A 21,499-nucleotide genomic window follows, 5' to 3' on the forward strand; every position below is an offset into this window, starting at 1 on the left:
ATGATTTAAAAATATCAAATGACTTTCACTTCACAGCAGGTGCCCTCTTACTCTCCCATTTTTAAAACTATGGTGCTCCTCCTACTTGAATGCATCCTTCCATCACCATCACCACCACCATCATGGTCGTTAGAGGCATTTTTTACATCTAATCAAAGACGTCTTAGCTATGAAAATAAGTTGATTGTCAATAAATCCAAACTCAAATTTGTATTTACGTATTTCTTTTTATTTGGTGTACACCACTATGACCTTATTTTAATTGAAATCCAATACAGGATTTTTTTTTTCCATGATTAGTCAACTCCACAAAGACAATAATACTGCTGTGGAAGACCAAAGGGGGGAGGGGCAATATATTTATTTACAATTCTCTATTTGTAAACATTTAATCTATATACTGTAACTAAGTTATAATGAGAGAGCTTTACATAGACAAGAAAATGATGCCCTGCATCTCTATTCACATTCAGCAGTAGCATATTAAATAGAACATCAGGTTTTCTTTCCCATTTGCATTATGCTTTCTTGAGATAATAATCTAAATTTTCAAAAGATCTAAATATATTCAAGTACTATACAACTAAAACTACTTGAGCCAACATATTTGGCTTACAATTTCATTTTTAGAATAATTTAAAGTGCTATAAGCAACCTGGCAATCAACACTTTCTATAAGAACAAAACTACCTTTAAACATTAATTTACAAGATAATATACAATGTTTATCTGGAATAGCTGAAATTTCAGCACAAAGTCACTGTCACATGTATAACAGCAGGATTTTGTTTGCATAACGTGAAGCTTTGAAATTAACTGATGAATTATTGCCATAATGGCTTATTATTGGTTTCCTACAAAAGAGGATAAGAACTACTAATATATTCTATCTTTTTTTTCTTGAGGTCACTTGACAGTAAGTTTGCATATTCAACAAATCTACTACTGAGTTACAATATTGTCTACTATAATCATTGCCCTTTTATAACAGCAAATGCTAATGGTAACTAATAACATATACCACTCAAAAGAAAATCACAAGTTTCTTTTCTTTTTGAATAGGAACCTATATTTTTGGAGTTGGTGTGCAATAAGGCTAAAACAACAGAACTATAAAACAGTATACCTGACACAAATGTTGAAGAAATATGTATCTGTTTCATAGTTTTTGTACTTATAATGCCCTGCTACACTACAAATATATAAGTAGAATATTTTCTTGCTTGAGATATTAAATCCAGTAGGATCATCAAGTTCTCATTCTCTTTTGTCATTTTCTAACTCTTTATCAGTTAATTCAATGATCAAAGCATATGCCCAAACCTGCAGATCATGTGTACTGCAGTCTATTTCAACCAAAATTTTCCTGCAAAATTAATAAAGAGAACATTGTAGTGTGAATTAAAACTAGAACTCAGTGGTCCATGAAGTATGCATTATTTTGGCATGTGTTTTTTCCTTCTTAAGGATGACTAAGTTGAGCATGTTCAAAATTCACCTGGGCCAACCTCACGAACATAGGAGTACCTAGAGTTCATTCCCTCAATGTCCCAATCAGACCGATCTAGTACAACAACCAACACAGTGTTAAAAACAATAAACCAAAACAGGTTCAACAGAAGAGCACCATCCTTTTAGGGGACCCAGATAACATGGACTGTAGATGAGGTGGCCACTATGATCGAATGCTGACAAAAACCACGCTTTTCTACTGCAGGGAGCCACGCCATGGTTTAAGCCTAAATGAACTCTTAGCTCTGGGACAGAAATATGATTTAAATGTCAAATTATAACCGCAATAAATGGTGATACGGACTAATTTTAAAGCACGAGTAACATGGTACATTGTATTGCTTCTTGAACTTTCCAAACAATGCTTGTCCATGTCAGGTTTGGGCCATTATCCTGCTAAGACAGAGAGCATTATATTTATTCAAAAGCCCAGATTTCGATGTCCTGGATAAAGAAATCTTCCTTCTTAGAAAGTGTATGATTCCCAAATGTTTTACAAGAATGGCTTCTTCCATGGTAGAGATCTCCATCAAGCCAAAGGGCAAATTCTCCCCTGCAACATATGCAACAGTTTTAACAATAATCTCTTAATACTTAGGACCTGAGTTGTAAAATAATAATTTCAGAGGTTGTTCAATAATTTAAATGAGACATTTCAATATCCAGCAACTCTAAAATCATAAAAATTTCCAAATCCTTCTCTATTCTCTTCCACTCCGGCACAAAGTAATTTTGCTTTGTTCATGTCCCATTAAAAAATCACTTACTCTATAGATCAAAGAGTAAAATGAAAGCTCTAAAATTATCTTCATATAGAATTAACTCTTGAGACAAGTGCTGCTCTGTTATTCTTGGCCTGATACTATGGGTTCCTCTTCGGATCTATCGTTTTAATATACAGGGTGGGGCAAAAACAGGTTTACAGTTGTTCATATGGAAATAATAGTTAATAATCATACAATAATAAACTCTGTGTTTCATGTACTCACAACTATAAACCAACTTTTCTGAATGGCATATTTATAACCTTCCCTGTCAATCATTTCATAACAAGTTGACAAAAAATGAGCGATGAAAAAGCAGATTTTATAGGATATCAGTGATATATATAATTTAAGTAATACTAGGGGAAAAAATGGAATGACAGAAAAACATCAATGGCTGACCTGGCTAGGCAGTTTGCAACATGACTTATTGTTAGGAAAAAAAAGCGAAGAAAAAAGAAAACCAAATACTTCAACGAAACTAAAACTCCAGCTTAAAAAACTGTGAGCCTCTGCAGCCCAAACCCAAGACCGCATGGAGTGAGACTACTGACTCCTCTGGCTTAAGAGCAAGAAAGTCCTGAGAAACATAAGGTGCGGCAAAAGTAGGTTTACATTTGTGACTGCGAGAAACACAATTTATTTTTGTATTATTATTTATTAATTATTGGCCCTGACCAGCATGGCTTAGTTGGTTATCATCCACAAAGCATAAGGTCATTGCTTCGGCTCCAGTTGGGTCACATGCCTGGGTTGCGGCCAGGTCCCGGGCTGGGACATATGCCAGAGGCAATCGATCAATGTTTCTCTCCCTCTCCTTTCTCCCTCCCTTCCCCTTTCTCTAAAAATAAATAAATAAACAAACAAATAAATAAATATTGTATTATTTTTCATACAAAAAACAACTATAAACCTACATTTGCCCCAGCTGGTATTTAGCATGAGTTTCTCAGGGGCATAAAAGTTCCACATTATCTAAAATAAAATGTGGGGTTCAAGCTCCAACTCATAGCTGAGAAAACACTAGACTTGAGCTTGTTCAAGGTCCCACGTGTAACATGTACTGAAGCTAGAATATGAGTCACGTCCATTTGACAAAGCCTACATTCAGTCTATCCCCATGATAATTTTGATTTCTTTGGGGCTCCTGTTTGGAATTCTGGAACATCAAAAGTGCCTGTAGCTCCCATTTTCTGAGCCCATACTCTTTTTCTTTTTTTAAATCCTTACCCAAAGATATGTTTTTACAGAATATTTTTTTTTTTTGAGAGAGAGAGAGAAAGAAAGAAACATTTATCTGTTGCCTCCTGTGCACACCCTGACCACTGATCGAACCCACAACCTGGGCAAGTGCCGGACCAGGAATAGAGCCTCCAACCCTTCAGTGCACTTAAAACACCTTCTTGCAAATAAATTACACTTTTAGTCATAGCATACAAATTAGGATTCTTATGTCAAAACTCTCCAAAGATAACTAATCTTACAAATAACACATAAATGTTTAAAGTTTCTTAAAAATCTTACGGTAAAATGTTCAAGAGACTTACCCTCCTCCACCAAAGGCTAGGGAATCCATGTCTCCTTTGATAAAAAACATATTATCTCCTGTCCATTTAAAGACCTACATTAAAAAAAAAAAAAAAAAGGAAAAAAAGAGCTTTAAATAGCTTTAAATATGTAGAAGAAAATGGTCGTTAAACAGAGTTAGTTCTCCTAAACCCCAAATACCTAACAAAGCTTAGATGGATAGTAAGAGAAACAATAGCAAGAACAAAAAGTCTGGGCAGAAGGGCATGATGCTTTGAATTTCAGTGTTTGTGTGACTACATTTAAAAGCACATGATCTACTGCAATGTAATCTTCAATTCAAATTCCTCAAAACTTACATTCTCTTCATACATACTTTTTTCTAACTATATAGGTATAAGAATCAGATGGTTAATGAAAATGGTTGAAGAAAATAGAAAATCAGTTTAAAACACTGATATGGATGTCATTATCTTTTAACGTTAAACATAAATATAAATTGTAATATTTGATATAGGGCCAAGGGCATTTCTTTGGATATGTATTTTGACCACCATCATTGTTCTTACATATGCTAATGACACCTTTATGATTTCCAGTTTCTTCTTTAAAGAGCAGTAAGAACATAAAAATACCTGAGAAGCCCAAGGGGAAGACTTCTAGATGCTAACATCCCTCAATATTTTTTTCTAACCTTTCATGGGAGTTTTACCTAAACTTAATACAAATAGCAATTTCTAGCACTTTACCCTTAACCAAGTTTTTCCAAAGTATTCATTATAGTTTCCAATAAAATAAACCTTAACACTCACTTTTTCATATCTATATAAATTTGATTAATTACTTTATAAACAGTTATTGAGGAGACAGCACAAAAAGTTCTGAGAAGAAGCACAACTCAAGCTTTATATTTCTGTAACAATTTCAGGCTTCCAGTTAGTAGGACAGCTGATGTGTTTTATTAAGAGACCAGAAAGCACTGGCCAATCTGTCAAGCCAGCCAATTACAAATTTCTTAAGAAAGCTTCTGTTGTGTTATCAAATCCTTCCTATTTTATTCCTTATAGAAACTGTTTCTAAAGACCACTCATTTTTTTAAAACCAAGTATTTTGATTCCCTTTTCAAGACTTAAAATTCCTCTCTTAAGAAGGTTTGACAGGCTGAACCTTAGTGTACCTGAAATGCTGGGGTTGCATTCAATGTTGTAAACAGAATCATACATTCACTAAAGTTCATGTATACCTTTACATTTTAGAACTGATTGGCATTAGAATGATTCAATTTAAGTTAGTCAAGCCACGATTAAAAAAAACAACAACAACCGGGCAATCACTTTTGAATTAGACACAAATAATTTATTAGGTTTTGAAGACATACATCATTAAGCTCATGTAGTCATTACACGTTTCTAGAAATTTCACAATGACAGTTCATAAATAGAATAGTAATAATGATGTATATGTCTTTCTGAGCCCATGATGTGTGTCTGGCACCATGCCAACTGTTGTGCATATAAGAATCTCATTTAATTTTTAAACAACTGTTACACTTTCTATCCATAGAAAAACTGAAGCTCAAAACTATCAAAAAAAGTGCTGTTTTCAGTTAGTAAAAGGCAGAGATGAGAGTCAAATGCAAGTGCACAGGACTCCAAAGTGCATGTTCCCTTCATTATTCCATCTCTTTATAAACTGAATATTGGAATGACTGTCCTCACCTCAAATTCCGGACAGAATGTAAAAACAAAGGTCTCTCCAGTACCATAAAAGCCATCACTCACTTTAAATGGTTCAGATGCTAGTGCACCAAAAACCTAAGGATAAAAAAAGGTATATTCAATATGTTTCATTAAGCATTATGCAATTATGTATGTTAAAGTAAAATGCAAAAAATAAAATCCAGTGTCATTTTATCTATTTGTATTTAAAAAAGCAAACATGATCAGTTGCTATATAATTCATATTAATGCCAAGTACAAACAAATCAAATCCGTTTCTTGATAGGAAAAAAAAAAGGTATTCCTGTTTTTAAAATCTAAAAAGATGCTTATTTTACCAATTAAACAGACAATCTTAAAAAATGGCTCACAACTTCGGGATGACTTCTCTGCACAACGTACGTACAATAAAGATTACGTGCTGCTGTGGGGCTGTGGCTCTCAGGGAGGCAAAGCCCCGGCAGCACGGGAGAATATTCTACAACTATAAAAAGCACGCTATCTTTCTCTTCACTGGACAGTAAACTCCATGAGGGCAGCCCTTGGACCTGAATTGTTTGGCCCTTTAAGACTGTGGCCTTCCATAGTACAAGACACACAGACACCCTAAACAAAATAATGAAGGACTAAAGAGACTTGGACAAGCTGTTTCAGAGCTCTGGGTCTAAGTTTCTACATCATAAATGGAATGTAGAGTTTGACAAATGATCTCCACAGTCATTGTCTTTCCTGACATTCTATTTTTTACAGTCTTAATTTTAAAAATACTTTATTATTGAAAGGTATGTATTTCATGTATGTAACATACATATAAACATAAAATACAAATGGACAGCTTAATTTTGAGTGATCACAAAGTCCCATTTAACCTTCATTCAGACAAGAAACAGAGTAATGCCAGTACTCCAGAGCCTTCCCAGTGCCTCCTCCTCTGCACACCACCCTCAACCAACCCCCGCAAAGGAAGCCACTAGCCTGACAATACCATAGATTTGTTTTGCCCATTTATGAACTTTCTATAAATGTAATCACGAGAAAGTAATTCTTTAGTGTCTGATTTTTAACTCATATTATGTTTGTGACACTTATCTCTGCTAAGAAATGTAACAGAAGTACATTTTTATTCCTTCAAATATCTTTTATCAGGAGTATAACCTTGGGGAAGTTGATACACCTCTTTAAGTCATAGTTAACTCATCTTTAAAACAGGGTTGATAAAAATACCAATCTCACAGGGCTTTGATAATCAATTAAAATAATGCATATAAAGTGATTAGACATGTGTGCAATATAAACACACTAAAAGTGTTAGCAGTAGTAGTGTTTTGCTTTGTTTTGTTAAATGAATATTGCTATTTGACCCTCTCATTGCTCTCTAGTGTTGGTAGTGACCTTAACTTGGCATTTTAGGAACACACCAATGTTTCTCTTGCTCATCTGCTATTCTGTTCTTGGTATCATCCTTACACAATTATCTTTAACTTTAAGAACTTGACTCATTCTTCAAGACTGTCAATTTCCACCCTTTCTGTAAATCTCATCATCTCTCCCAAATATATATGAACACCCCTCACTCTGAGCACTTCTTTTGTTTTTTTCTAGGTATTTACTATTCGACATATTTTTCTTGGCATTAGAGACAATGACATAGTTAAATGATCATCTCTACCAGAGTACAATCCCCTTGAAGGCAGGAACCCTTTAAACATTGTTCATACTCATATCTACCTTCCGGAGCACTCAGCATTGCCTTGCATATTAAAAGTATTCAATAATTACCAGTTAAATTTAATAAAATATACTGATAAAAATTTTTTAATCAAAGAGGATATATTGAAAGTCACTGTTGCTATAATCTCTTAAAAGGTAAGGTGTCCATATAGTTATTTTCATACCTGCCCATCACTGTCTTTAATCACCATCAGCACTGGGGTGTCCAAACCTGTCATTGTGCGATAAAGGGTCTTCAAACTTGTGCCATGCTTCCCAGTACCATAAACAAGAGTCCATGGATAGCCTATTGTTCTTGGTGGAAGATGCTTGGTAAGCTTTGGGGAAAAAAAAAAAAAGTTAAAATTTACTTGGTAGCTTATTGTCAGCCTGTAGGATAGTAATGCCACTGGGACTGGGTGGTACTTTATAAAATACAGGTTACAAAAAAATAACAGTAGAAATTATGATTTTATAAGACACTGAGATGTTTGAAGAGTAATTGTACATTTCTCACCATGAAACATTAATTGTCTAGTAGGAAAAGAATCATGCTGAATAAGATACAAATTAGAACAGAGACAAGAAACAGGAATTACTCATAATGCTCTCTGTCTTGAATTAAGAAAAATATTGAATGGACTATTAGCTTGATTATTAACCATCTCTCAAATAATGGGCTCCAGAGGAAGACTATCAGAGATAGAAATCAAGCTTCAATACTTTTATCTGTGAGACTTTAACCTCTCTCTGCCCAAGTCTCTTCACTTATAAAATGCACACAGTAAGAGTATCCAACTCCTGCAGGTGCTGTGACAATGACATGAGAGAGTCCACACAACGCACACAACAAGAAATTAAATGCCCGCTATGGTAGCAGGTCCCCTAAATTGCTCTGTTACCTTGTTCTGTTTGCTGACCTAAGTCGCCTCATACCTTCTAGCTCACTATATTGTGCTCACTACAAAGAGGCTGTTTTACTCTTAGGGGCGCCCATTCAGAAATGCACAGAGGTGGGTATGTCATACCTTTTCAATCTGATCTGGCAGTAAAAGTTCACTGGGATCACTTAGGTTTGGTCGAAAAGATTCAGACTCCAGGTCTGCTTTCACTGGAGCCGCCTGCTTTGAATTTATGTCTTCCCTTGTAGTAATCTAAAGAAGGAAACGGCAGCAGCATATGAATATAAAATTGCAACATGTTTTCAAAACGTTTAGCCTCTTGAGAGAAATCAAATTTTATACCTTAGAAAAGGTGGCTAAAGCTTTACTTTAGGATTTTAGAAGGCAAAGGATGCTTCATGAAATAATATCCAATGCAGAAAGATTTTTTAACTATAAAAAGACACTTTTCTTATCCAGAATATGAAGGACAGGGAATGAATGGTAAGCCCATACTTCTGTATAAAAGGAGAGGGTGACATGCAAACTTTAATTTTGCTGCTGAAGGACAAAAGTGACCCAACTAGCATGCGCTTCATGTGTGCTATTTAAAATATGTGGGATTATTTTTTCGTGGTAAACATAAAATTTGCCAAAAATAACTTTCTTGGTGCTAAAATCTTAATTTAAAGACTAGTACAATAAAAAGTATAACTTCACTGATGTGTTTGCTTTGCTGAAAACATTATAGTTATTTTTAAAAATGCCTTCATTGTTTCACAAATGTATGTTTTAAATTAGATCGATCCGATGCATTAAAAAGAGTAAATGCTTTTTGTTTGATGGAAATGATCTCACTGATATTCTTTAAAATGATAAAAATATTGATTAACTTAAACTCCTGTACATTTGCTGTTGTTAGCACTTTTTCATATTGATTTTATTTTAATGTAAAAAACAATAACAGAATAAATTATGTGAAACGTAACCATCGTTAATACAATTTTTAAGTTGGGAAATAAGAGTTCTATTGGAGCAGATAACTAAAACGTAGCAATGTTTGGCGACTTATGTTTCTACACAGAAATGAAATGTGGCTCAACCATTTTGCTCCTTGGACAAATTTCTTACCAAACTTAAACAGCATATAATTTCAACCAATACATGTTCTAGAACTGTATTGCTTTTTGATGAGAAGCTAAGCTTTATTAATTCTCTCACATCATCATATTTTACCTTTATTTTGATGATGTGAAAGGTTAAAAAAAAAAAAAAAAAAAATCCAAGGCAGCATGAAAAGCATTCAAAGAAAGAAAGAAAAAAATCAGTAGTTCTAGCAAAGCCATGAGAGCGTATCTTACTAAGAGGAAAACACACAGCACACAAAACTGGAAAATCAATTCAAACGTATCGCTTTCTTTTATTCTAAGAAAAAATCACAAAGATTATTTCACAACATTTTAAATAATTCATCTAGTTCTGGTGACTAACCTAGACTATTTTCCAAAGTATTTCCAATACTAACCAAGAATAATACCTCAAGAGCAAAACAATTTATTTCACTAACATATTTGAGGTGGGTCTGATACAACTGAAGTAACCTTAAAGAAAATATTTCAAATCTTACTATCCATTAAAAATTAAAACATTTCCCCACAGTAACCACACTTTCAGATTCTGTTTAGCAAAAAATCAATCTTAAATCCAAAGACAGTCTTCCAACGTTAAAATTAAATAAAAACTCATCACTCAAGGAAACACAGAATGCTGAGAACAGTTCTAAAGGGACAGAAAATTCCTCTGAATATTTTTCAAATGAAAAGATGACAGGAAAGATAATCCTACAGCACTTCAAAGCATTGCTGTACTCTTCAGTACAAAAGGAATTTTCTGATGGGCTATTTTAGTGCAACAGTCAAAACAAATCCTTCAAAAATGAGATTTGCCCTGACCAAAGACTAAAAACAAGGAGTAGCCACTCTCCGGAGGGGTTTAAACTACTGAAGGGGGCACCTGGAGGCGTCTGCAGAGTGTGCGCAGTTCTTCAGTATTTAGAGCATCGATCCTGCGGTGATACTCAGCCACCGACACTACCTGAATGTGGAGACAGGAAGACAATAATTCCACTGACAATTGAGAAGAAGAGCCAACAATTTTTAAAAAATGGAGCAATTTAAATGGGGAAAGGGAACTGTTGTAAGGATTTCTTTCCCCGACTCCAGGCTGAAAATCCAAGAGATTTATATCTTATACTGCAGTGAAATATGCAGGAATGAGTTTAACCACACTACCTCCAACGAGATCACAATGTAAGGTTTATTTTATGGACTGTTTCATAGAGACAGAATTTGAGTAATAAGATTTACAAAGGAAACATGTAAAACAAAACATGCTTTGCTAATATTGAAGATTATGACATCTAAAACTGTTTACAAAGAAAATGGTAGTTTCAACCCTTGTCTTGAAATCAGTTTAGTTCAAACACTGTATCCTAAGGGCAATGGTGGAAAAATTTCTTCCAGGCAAAGGTGACAAACATACCCATGTATGATCTGTATCAGAAAAAACGAGAGGAGGAAGCAAGAAAAAGACACGAAGTACATTTTAAAACTTAAAGCAGTAAGAAAAATAAGCTTTAGAAAGTAGAAAATTAGATGTTCAAAAGCATATCTAATCAGCAATACTTCCTCAGGCATGTTGTCTACTTCAGTATTTTTACATGACTCTTTTCAGTTTTTGCCTCTCCTGTATATTTCCTTATGGCTTGTACTGTAGCAGTTATTTGTGAATAAAACTTGATGACACTCCTACATTCTAAATTCCCAAGGGAAATTCTCTATTTTTGGTAATTGCCTAGACCAGTCTCTTGCACAGTGCTGACTTTGAAAACAGTATCTGACAGATAAACATGATTACAAAAGGTCCACAAAAACAGACAAGTTTCCTCAGGTTGACACATAGCTACAGCTTTTTCAGATTGCGGTGCAATTCCCCAATAAGTAACCATAACATAGTGAACTCTGGTGGGGCCATAAATAGGTGCTGATTGTCCTGAGCCACGACAAATTCCTCTTGTGATCAAATATGTAGAAGTTCTGGCCACAAATGCAGTTAAACTACTTGGCCCATGGAGTTTAGACTTCTAAAAGGTTCTTGTTCTAGCCAACTAAAATGAATTAGCCACCAGTAAACATTAAGGTACCTCTATAAAGAACTATGTAGACCTGCCATGAAAGCTATGAAAGATATGAGAATAGAAAAAAAGGAAAAGAAACTGGACATATTTCCATTCTGGCTGTTATTATTATATTGCCTTTTGCAAAGCAGCAATACTTGCAATATGATAGCTAACTTTTTTATCTATAAAGAAACCCAGTGGTTATGATCTCCAGCTCGGGGAGATCAGATGAACCTGGGTTTGGCACCCTTTTCTATTTCTTCATAAAAAAAGTAGAAATAATAAGAGTACATACCAAATAGGGATTTTATGTAAATAAAGTGAGAAAATAAAATGCATTTAAAGGATTGAGTATAGTGCCCAGCATATAGCCAATGAGAACTACTTATTAACACTTTTTTTTACTTGATCATTTTTTTACCTATTACCCTAAGTATTAAAGAATGTCTTAAAAACCTCCTAATTCATTTTTGATATGAAAATGTTTCAGTTTTGACAGCTCCAATATTTTGTATACCCTGAATGACTTCTCTGAAATTAATTTTCCATTTCAGTATTAGATAAAATATTAAATACCTTTCAATTAAGAACGACAATTCTCAATGAACAACAACAACAAAAAAATTAAGTACTAAAAGTAAAACATGGCCTAGCTTCTCTATGGCCAGCAAAAGATATCTCCACAAGATATTTAATGGCCAGTTATATTTTTCTTTCTTTCCCCATGGCATTCAGCCTAATCAAGAGTCTCCTAGCCAAGTATTTTCAAATTATATAACATCTACTCCTCTGCATACCTTCTATTCCCTTGGTTAACAACAATCTGGTTTCTTAAAGCTCCTTCTTTTACCATAATAAACACACTTCCTGGATGGAAGTGAAATTGAGTTTGGCTCTCAAAATGGAACAGTTATAATCTTATTCAATCAATACCACTGAGAGTAAGAGTTATTGGTGAGGGAACCATGAACTGTTATTGTAAACATTTGATGCATTCAAAATTTCTTTACTGTCAAAATTAATTAATTTCTCATTAATACTTTTTTAAAAAAATGTGTTCTTTTCTGAGACTTACAAACTCACCAATCCCTTAACCTTCTAAATATTTACTCATGTTGTGATGAATGAAGAGACATAAAACTGTCAAGAATCTATGAAGTAATAAAGAAAAGGGATCTGAAATGAGTACAGAAATATACTTCCTCCTCTGAAAACAAAAGAATAAAGAGATAGAGTCCTAGTATACATGATAGAACTGGACTGGTCTTAATTTTTATCCCTTGGTAAATCATACTCAATGTACAGAATTTATTACTTTAACCAAAAGATTAAGCCTAAGTGGAAAACAGACATATTTCTACAAAATGTCCTATATCACACTTTTAATTATTAAGGACACAAAGCTGAGGAAACCAAGACCTTCTAATTAAAAGCATATTCACTGTCTGGCTGAAGAGTTGTTTACTGAGGAATAAAGTGGTCCACACACTCTGCCAAGTCCCATCCACAGGCACTAAGTACAATATGACCTACCTTCTGCAGAATTAAGTGCGCACTATTGAGTCTTTTCAGCCTTTGACAAAGGACTCTCACACAAAGGTGTTTTAAAGCATTTATTTTCACAGAATTACAAATTAAAGGCAGGATTAAATCTACTCATCTCTGTTACAAAGGGACCAACAACAACCACCAAAACAGAACAAAAGCTGAAAGTATGAGAAAACTTAATTTTTATTTGTTTTATGTTTATAGGTTGCTGTTAATCCCTTGAATAAGAACATGTTCTTTTAGATATAAAGACCAATGTTATGGTCTAACAGTCCTCATTCCAGAATTATTCCTGTATTTCCCCCTGAGATTACCCCACAAACCAACCAAATACCTCCTTTCCCCCAATTGCCTGACAGAGTAACAAAAGTCTGTTAGGTATCTTTAAATGGGCCATTTTTATCTCTTAATTTTCTTTTTTAGTAAAGGAAGAAGGGGTAGAAAGAAAAATATTACCTAATCACTGAGACTTATACTTTAGTATCCAAAAATATATGAAACAGGAGGAAATGTAAGTCTGAGCTGTTGTGTCTTAACAAAAAGGGCGTACAGCAGCATCCCTGAGGTCACATGACCTTTTGTTCTATAATTTCATCATATCCAACAAAGTCATATTACAAAATAAAACCTGGATTGTGTTAAAAATTGGCTCATTTTTGCCTTAAATTAAAACTACTGCTTTCAAAGTTAATACTTTGTGGGACTACATTAAATGAGAAGCAAAGAGAGAATTATGAATTAGATACTGGAAAATAGAATTGATAGAGGAAAAAAAAAAAAAGAAAAATCCAGAATACATTCCAAATAGAACACATCAAAGTTTTTATTTGAATAAACCTTCTGCATTTAAAATTACTTCCTTTTAAGTATATTTGCAGATGACTCATTTTCATGAGAAGACAGATATATTCACTGTTCTTTTAGTCAAACAGAAACCCGTTAACTTCTTAAAACCATTCAATTACAGTACATATATACTGTATTAGCTTAACAATAAATCCAAGAAGTGACTCTCATAAAAAGGGAACAATATCGTTTTTGGGTAGCATATCAGGGGAAAAACCTCATGATATAATCTTGAAATGTATAAATGCACTATTATAGTTGGAGACTTCAAAACTACTCTATCAGTGATGCACAAATCCAGCAGGCAGAGATTCAGTGACGATGTAACTGAACGGAACAGCACTCTCAATTTATTGGATCTAATTGATAATGTATAAAATAGCTCATCCAACAGCAAAATACACATTCTTCTCAAGCTTGCATGGAACATTGACAAGACAGACCACATTCTGGGCCATAAAAGAGACCTCAACAAACAGAAATAATAAAAGACCAAAAAGAAACTTAACTAGAAATCAGTAACAGAGAAATAATGGGAAAATATCAAAATACTTTAAAAAAACGCATAAAGTATTTTGAACTAAATAAAAAAAACAGCAAGCAATAAAATTAAAAACAGAAAATTGATGGAGAAAAATCAACAAAACCAAAAGACAGCTCTTTTAAAAAGATTAATGAAATTGATACACCTCTAGCCACTGTAAGTAAAAAAGTGAAGACACACATGAATTGTATCAGAAATGAAGAGGGCCATCACTATTGATCCCATGGGCATTAAAAGAATAATGAAGGAATATTATAAACAACTCTATATTCACAAAGTTGATAGCCTAGATGAAATGGATCAATTCCTTAGAAGACACAAACCACCAAATCTTACAAAAGAAGAAACATAATTTGAATAGGCCTATATCTATTAAAGAAGTTAAACTAACAATTAATAAGCTTCCAAAACAGAAGGTACTAGACCCCGTTTTAGCCAACAGAAATGAATTAGCTATCTGTAAACAAACATCAAAGTAACTAAATAAAAAGCTACACAGACTTGTTGAAAGCTATGAAAAGAATGTGAGTACAAAAAAAGAAAAAAACTGGACAGATTTCCATTCTGGCCGTTATTATTATATTTACTTTTGCAAAGCAAGAAAGCATACACTAACTATGATAGCTGAGTCTATACTTACAAAGAAACCCAAGTAGTTAGGATCCCTAGCTATGGAGTGTCTGGAGTAAATCCAGATGGATTCACTGGTGAATTCTACCAAAATTTAAGAAAAAAACTATATTAATTTTCTACAGCATCTTCCAGAGAATAGAACCAGAGGAAATACTTCCCATCATTCTATGATGCCAGCATTACACTAATTAGAAAACAAAAACAAATAAAGACATTAAAAGAAAGGAAATACACAAACCAATCTCTCTCATAAACATACATGCAACAAAGTATTAGCTAATTGAATTCAACAATTTATAAAAAAAATTATATACAATGACCAAGTGAAATTTATTCCTGGTATGCAAGGCACTCGCAAGGTACTTCAACATTTGAAAAAAATCAACTGATGCAATCCATCACATCAACAGGCTAAAGAAAAAAAATTCATATGATGATATCAACAGACGCAAAAAAAAAAAAGCACTATTCCAAATCCAACACGCCATGATTAAAATTCTCGGCAACCTAGCAATAGAAGAGGTATTTCTTTAACTTGATAAAGGATATCTACAAAAAAACCCTAGTTATTCAAACTGAGGGTCCTTACATCTTCAATGAAATTGAGCTTCAAATCCTAGCTCCAAAAATCATCTCTCTCTCTCTCTCTCTCTCTCTCTCTCCCCTTCAGAGACCTAGCCTACCCACTTCCTTGATAGTTAGCAATCCTCAAGGAAGCAGAAGACAGTAGTCCAAACTTGACTTATGGTCAGAAGGTCTGGACCTCTAGCAGGCCAAAGATAATATCTTGAACTAAGTTACATTTCAGCTTCTGAGTCCTAAGATGGAACAACTTCCTGGCTACTTCCTCATGAAACCAGACAGTGAGACCTTGGAACAGATCTCAGAACTGTCAAGACCTGAAGAAATGATTTATTACCCTTATCTCATCTCTGAATAACCAGCTCCCTGTTACAACTTCCACCTAAAGTATCTTGTGATTTCTTCCCTATGTAACCCGTAACCTGCGTACCACTGGAGAGTTAGGGCTTTTGACCATTAGCTTCCTGTTCCCCTGGGTGGAGCAATTCATAATAAAATAGCAAATATTTCTCCTCTGCAATTCTTGGTGTTTAGTGCTTGGTTCTGCTAGTGCTGAGTAGCACTACCCATTCAGTCACATTATCATAGATAATGGTGAGGAACAAAATAACCTTCCCACTAAGGTAAGGAGAAAGGCAAAGATGTACCTTCTTACCACTTCTATTCAACACTGTATTACAAGTTCTAGCTAACGCAGTAAGATAAGTAAATAAAATCAATATCATTAATGGTGAAAATGAAAAATGTTCCTTTTATTTCACACACAAAAAATCACATAGACTTTTTGGCCAACCCAATAACAAAGGAAAAAATGTAGGTGACCTTGGGTTTAAGGAAGCAGATAGAACACCAAAAGCACATAAAAATTATTTAGAGATTATTAAAATTAATAATGTCTTCTCTGAGACAGACACTCAAGAGAATGAAAAAAATCTCCCAGCCACAGACTGGGGGAAAATCTTTGCAAAATACATATCTGATAAATATGTTGTCCAAAATATACGAAGAACTCTTACAACGTAAGAAGAAAACAATCTAATTAAAGCATGAACTAAAGATCTGAACAGACACACCACTAAAGAAGATATAAAGGTGGCAAATAAGAATATGAAAAGATGCTCATTATCATGCCATCAGGGAAATGCAAATTAAAATAACAATGTGATACCATCATATACTATTGAGAGCGGCTAAAATCAAAAGAAACGTGAAATACCAATGAGGATGTACAGAGCAACAGGAATGAATTCTCATTCATTGTTGATACAGTGCAAAATGGTACAGCCACTTTGGAACAGTTTGGAAACTTCTTATAAAACTAAATATACTCTTATCATACAATTCAGCAACTGCATTCCTTGGTATTTACCAAACGAGTCAAAAACATATGTCCACACAAAATATGCACATGGATATTTTAACAGCTTTTTATTATATGGGTCAAAATTGGAAGCAACCAAGGTGTCATTACGTGAATGAATAAACAAACTATGTTACTTTCAGACCATGGAATATTAAAAGTCAGCACTATAAAGAAACAACCTCTTAAGCCATGAAAATAAAGGGGGGAACCTTAAATGCGACTTAGTAAGTGAAAGAAGCCAATCTGAAAGGGCTACATGATTCCAACTCTATAGTACTCTGCAAAAGGCAAAAATACACAAGCAGTAAAATCAGTGGTTGGCAGGTGTTACAGTGGAGGAAAGAAGGCTGACTGAAGCACAGAGAATTTTTAGGGCAGTGAAAGTACACTCTATTAGCCTTTAATGGTAGGTACATGTCATTCCACACAATGTACAACACAAAGAATAACACATAATGTAAACTATGAACTTTCGGTGATAATAATGTATAATATAAGTTCATAAATTGTAACAAATGTACCACATTAATACAAGGTGTGAATAATAGTATTGTGTTCAGGGAAAAAGGGGTATATAGGAATTCTCTGTACTTTCCATTCATTTTATTTCTGTAAGCCTAGATTGCGCTACAAAATAAAACTTATTAATTAAAAAAAGCAGGGGAGTAATAGCCACAAAACTCAGGAAGGTGGTTACAATTTGTGGAAGACATAAGATGAAGTAGAGAAAGAACACATGGGCTGAGGCTAGTAGGGTGGTGGGATCACAGGTATTCATTTTTTTATTATGCCTCATAACTTGTATATGTAATGAATATGCTTTTCAAGAACTAAGTCAAACAAAGAAAAAATATTCTACATTGAATATATGTGCATATGTCCTCTTTCATGAATATGTGACTAGAAAGCAGAGGATGTTTTACATACAATAAGGCACATATAAATATTAGTTAATAAATTACCTGTGAATATGTACTATAGGTAGGCAACATAGTATAGCAAAAAGAATACTTGGTTTGGGTATTAAGAACTCTGCCTTAATTCTGATTCAGCTTTTTGTTAGTTGTGTGAACTTGAGCAGCCACTTTAATCTCTCCATTTCTGATCTTTTGAATGAAAATAATAAACATACTTTAAGCACTTGATGAGGAATAAAAGACATATGGAATTGATATTGATAATTAAATGTACAAATCAAATGCTAATTCACTTCTAGTTATATTTTTGAAAATTTTGAAAACAAGTACAGCAAAGAGTTTAATGGCACAGGCTAGAGCCAGAGTGCCTGGACTTAAACCACAGCTGTATGACTGCTATATGCCTCTATTTCAGAAAATGGAGATGTTAGTAGTACCACTACCTCACAGGTTAAGGATTAAATAGAACAATTCATGTGTCAAAATAATACATGATGTTAATAGGAGTACACAATGTTAGTAGAAATTATTATTTTTATCATTACTATTATTATTATATTGAGCTGAGGTCAGTGAAAAAATTTTTACATTTAAGTTAGCTCTTATTAAAATTCTGTGAGCTATTTCTTACATAGATGTACATAATTCATCATAGGAACTTTTCTCCTGTGCTTTCATATATAAAAGCCTAAAACATATACACACAAAAATCTGTCTTGTCTTATAAGGATTTAAATATATATATATATGTGTGTGTGTGTGTGTGTGTGTGTGTATATATATATATATAAAGGTGACTAAATTAGTGAAGTATTGATGTCGATAGAGTTCAGTGTTGCTATTTAATGATTTGTGACTTTAATCTGACTAACTCTAAATCCTTATTACAAAACAGGCTTATAACTTTCAAGCAAATGACAATTTATTGACAGACATAAAAAAAGGTAGACTATAGTAAATAGGTTTATCAAATATATAAATAGCTCCAAGTAAATAATCAGAAGGTTAAAGTTTAGGTGGTTTGTCAGAATAAATTCTAAAACAGCCTTAAAAATAAAGATAAGAAAAGTTAAGCAAAGCTAATTGGCAAAGGTTTAACTTCTTTCCATGTATTTTGCTTAAAATGTCTTCAAGCCTTAACACATACATAAAATAAAAATAATCTACCTCTGTAAGGTCACACAGAGTTATTGTAAGGTCAAATATGACACTACATGCCTGAGTATTTGGAAAACTATTGTGGCTTACATAAATATGGCCACATTAGAACTAACTGTTAAGATGTAGGTCTTCACTTAGGTCTATTCCATTCTGCTCATCAGCGGAGTAAAGATAGAATTGTAAAAAGCTTCCAAATACAAAGTCCAAAATGAGAAATTTTGTATGTTCTGAAATCCTTGTTATTCTCCTAGAAGAATCACTTTTTTTTATTTTCAGATTTAAAGCAGAAGAGCCAGCCTGTTGGCAGGTGAAATTCTATAGGAAATCTCATCTACACAACAAGTAAAAGAATTGCTAAGCTTTTAATTTTTATTTCTTTAGCCTTTCTCTTGCCTATAGCTCCTAGGATATCTACTCCAAAACATAGAAAACTAGGACCTGAGCTTCTCTGAATGTGCAAACATGTTATACTATATTGTACTGTTTTAGAAAATTCTCAGAGGCATCCTGGTGAGATAAAGAGCGTGCTAGGGTCAAACCGTCTCTGTGCTCCATCACAACGTAGTTCAGCAACCATTCTATACCTGTTTCCCCATGTTTAAAACAGGAAGTAGTAGTACTGACTATGAAAAATTATTGTGAGGATTAAATGAAATAATACATATAACTATACATATGGCAGAGCTGAAGGCCAGTGAGAGGCATGTTGTCATATGACAAAAACATATAACAGCTTCCTATGAGGTTGAACAGGGTTTGATGAGTGTAGTAAGTGTGATGCACATCATAATGACCTATAAAATTCAACACATCCACAATTTGTTTTACCTGTATGTGTAATACATTTAACTGTATTGAAGTTTTAGCAAACTAATGATGTTTAAAGCAAATAAAAAATCCATGAATAGCTTCACTGTTTTTGTATTTTAAAAAATGTGTTCAGATTCTGATAAATCTGATCAAAATTTTACCCATTTCAATAATATGAGATTCCTAAATCCCTCTGTGCTGATGTATCATGTAAACAAAAACCTGTAAATCATTCAACTTGAAGAAAGTACTCCCAAGCCCAATTAAAAATAACACCGATTAAAGTTATCTTAATATTTTTAATGCTTAACATTTAACGGTGGCAAAATGCTTTGGGGGCATTTTTCAAAGTCACTCCTGGTGCTAAGGAAATAGCTAGCCTAATTTAAATCACTACAATTAACAGTAAAAAATAAAATTAACATTCATAAGACAAGCTATAATTCTGAATTACCACAGAAAGAATAACTGGCAATACATTTCTAACAAATAATGCACACATATTTATACTAAGAAATAACTAGAATTCTTAGCTAGTAAGGTTGACTGAGATTCTTCTTTACTAGAATAGATCTTAAAGTTTGGTAGTATTAGATAGCACTGCTAGAAACTTTTTGGATAGTTTCAAAAAGCCTTCCTCAGATTGCTAAAATGAGAGTCTTAATACACAATGTTTTAAATGTATCTAGTTTGGGATTCAGTCTATAAAAATTAAAGTTAATTCACTCTGATTGTTCTACACTATTTTTAAGCAAGAAAAAAAATGTATTTTCCTACAAAGTTAAGCTTAAATAGAAAATTTAGGGAGCAATAAAGATTTGGTAACTACTGTTTATGTGGAATAGAAAAATCAAACACTTCTACAAAATAAAACTACAGTACCTTATTCATTTCCTTCTTTAAAAAAGATATTTAGGATTAGCAGAAATGACTTAAAGGTACTTTTCTGCAATCACACTATTTTGTATTCTATGAGTATTCGCTATCTTTAAACTTTCAGAATTGTAAATTTTGCATGATAAACTATAAAAAGACTAGTAAATATAGAAATGGAAACCACTAAGATTTACCAGAGGATACTTATGATTAATTGGTTGATGTCTTCTCCCTTTCTTCCCATACCAGAGACGAGACATTTCCTTTCCAAGGCAGATTAAGTTACATCAGATTTCGTAAGAACTGTTTTACAAAGCATTCTTCCTCTGTCAAAGATAAATTCCCAGCACAACAAGCCCTTCCTACTATAGTGACAAAACAGTTTGCTAGAGACAAAGATTTGATTGACAATACAGAGAGCTAATCACCAAGTAGTATCCATTGCAGAGAGAGTCCTGAGTGGAGACTATAAAGCTGGGGAGGGAAGACAGGGTTTCCCATGTGTAGTTCGGTTGCGCTGTACCCAAATGTGCAAAGAAAGGGCTCAGAAGTTTAAAGACACAGTGCCTGTATTTCCAAACACTAAGTATACTAAGAAATATACTAAGAATATCTTACTCATAAAAATGTAGTAAGTACAGTACCCAGAATCCCTCCCAAAGTACACAAATGATTGCAATTAACATTTTGTGTGCTCATAATCACAAAATTTTATTCTTTATATATAATTACAAATCCTATAAAATGTCATCTTTTATATGAGCATTTTTTAAAACAATAAGATGTTCTTTGAGGACCTTCAAACCTCACATTTCATAGAATGACTATGTAAAAACCAAAGCCAACAAAGAACAAATAAGTCCTGCAGAAATATTCAAAGTGACCTGAAAATTCCTCTGCCTGTTGCACAGTCCGTTTTTAAACTGAAT

General features: G+C 33.6%; 1 protein-coding gene across 9 annotated transcripts in view; it reads right to left on the minus strand.

Moving 5' to 3' along the window:
• Positions 1 to 207: 207 nt before the first annotated feature.
• Positions 208 to 21,499, minus strand: part of OXR1 (oxidation resistance 1) — a 363,374-nt gene continuing 342,082 nt past the window's right edge. For 5 of the 9 annotated variants that reach the window (XM_090283450.1, XM_090283448.1, XM_090283454.1 and 2 more), the window contains 6 exons: positions 10,126 to 10,206; positions 8,260 to 8,385; positions 7,417 to 7,569; positions 5,522 to 5,617; positions 3,824 to 3,897; positions 208 to 2,065 (listed from right to left, as the gene is read on the minus strand). In XM_090283450.1, the coding sequence (XP_090139576.1) occupies positions 1,930 to 2,065; positions 3,824 to 3,897; positions 5,522 to 5,617; positions 7,417 to 7,569; positions 8,260 to 8,385; positions 10,126 to 10,206 (666 nt within the window). In that variant the 3' untranslated portion in view covers positions 208 to 1,929. Of the gene's footprint in view, positions 2,066 to 3,823; positions 3,898 to 5,521; positions 5,618 to 7,416; positions 7,570 to 8,259; positions 8,386 to 10,125; positions 10,207 to 20,764; positions 20,945 to 21,499 lie in introns of those variants that run through there. The other 4 variants (XM_090283452.1, XM_090283453.1, XM_090283456.1 and 1 more) reach the window with 3 other exon arrangements.

The sequence above is a fragment of the Furipterus horrens genome, unplaced genomic scaffold (genome assembly GCF_987537825.1).
Source record: "Furipterus horrens unplaced genomic scaffold, mFurHor1.1.pri manual_scaffold_7, whole genome shotgun sequence".
NCBI lineage: Eukaryota > Metazoa > Chordata > Mammalia > Chiroptera > Furipteridae > Furipterus > Furipterus horrens.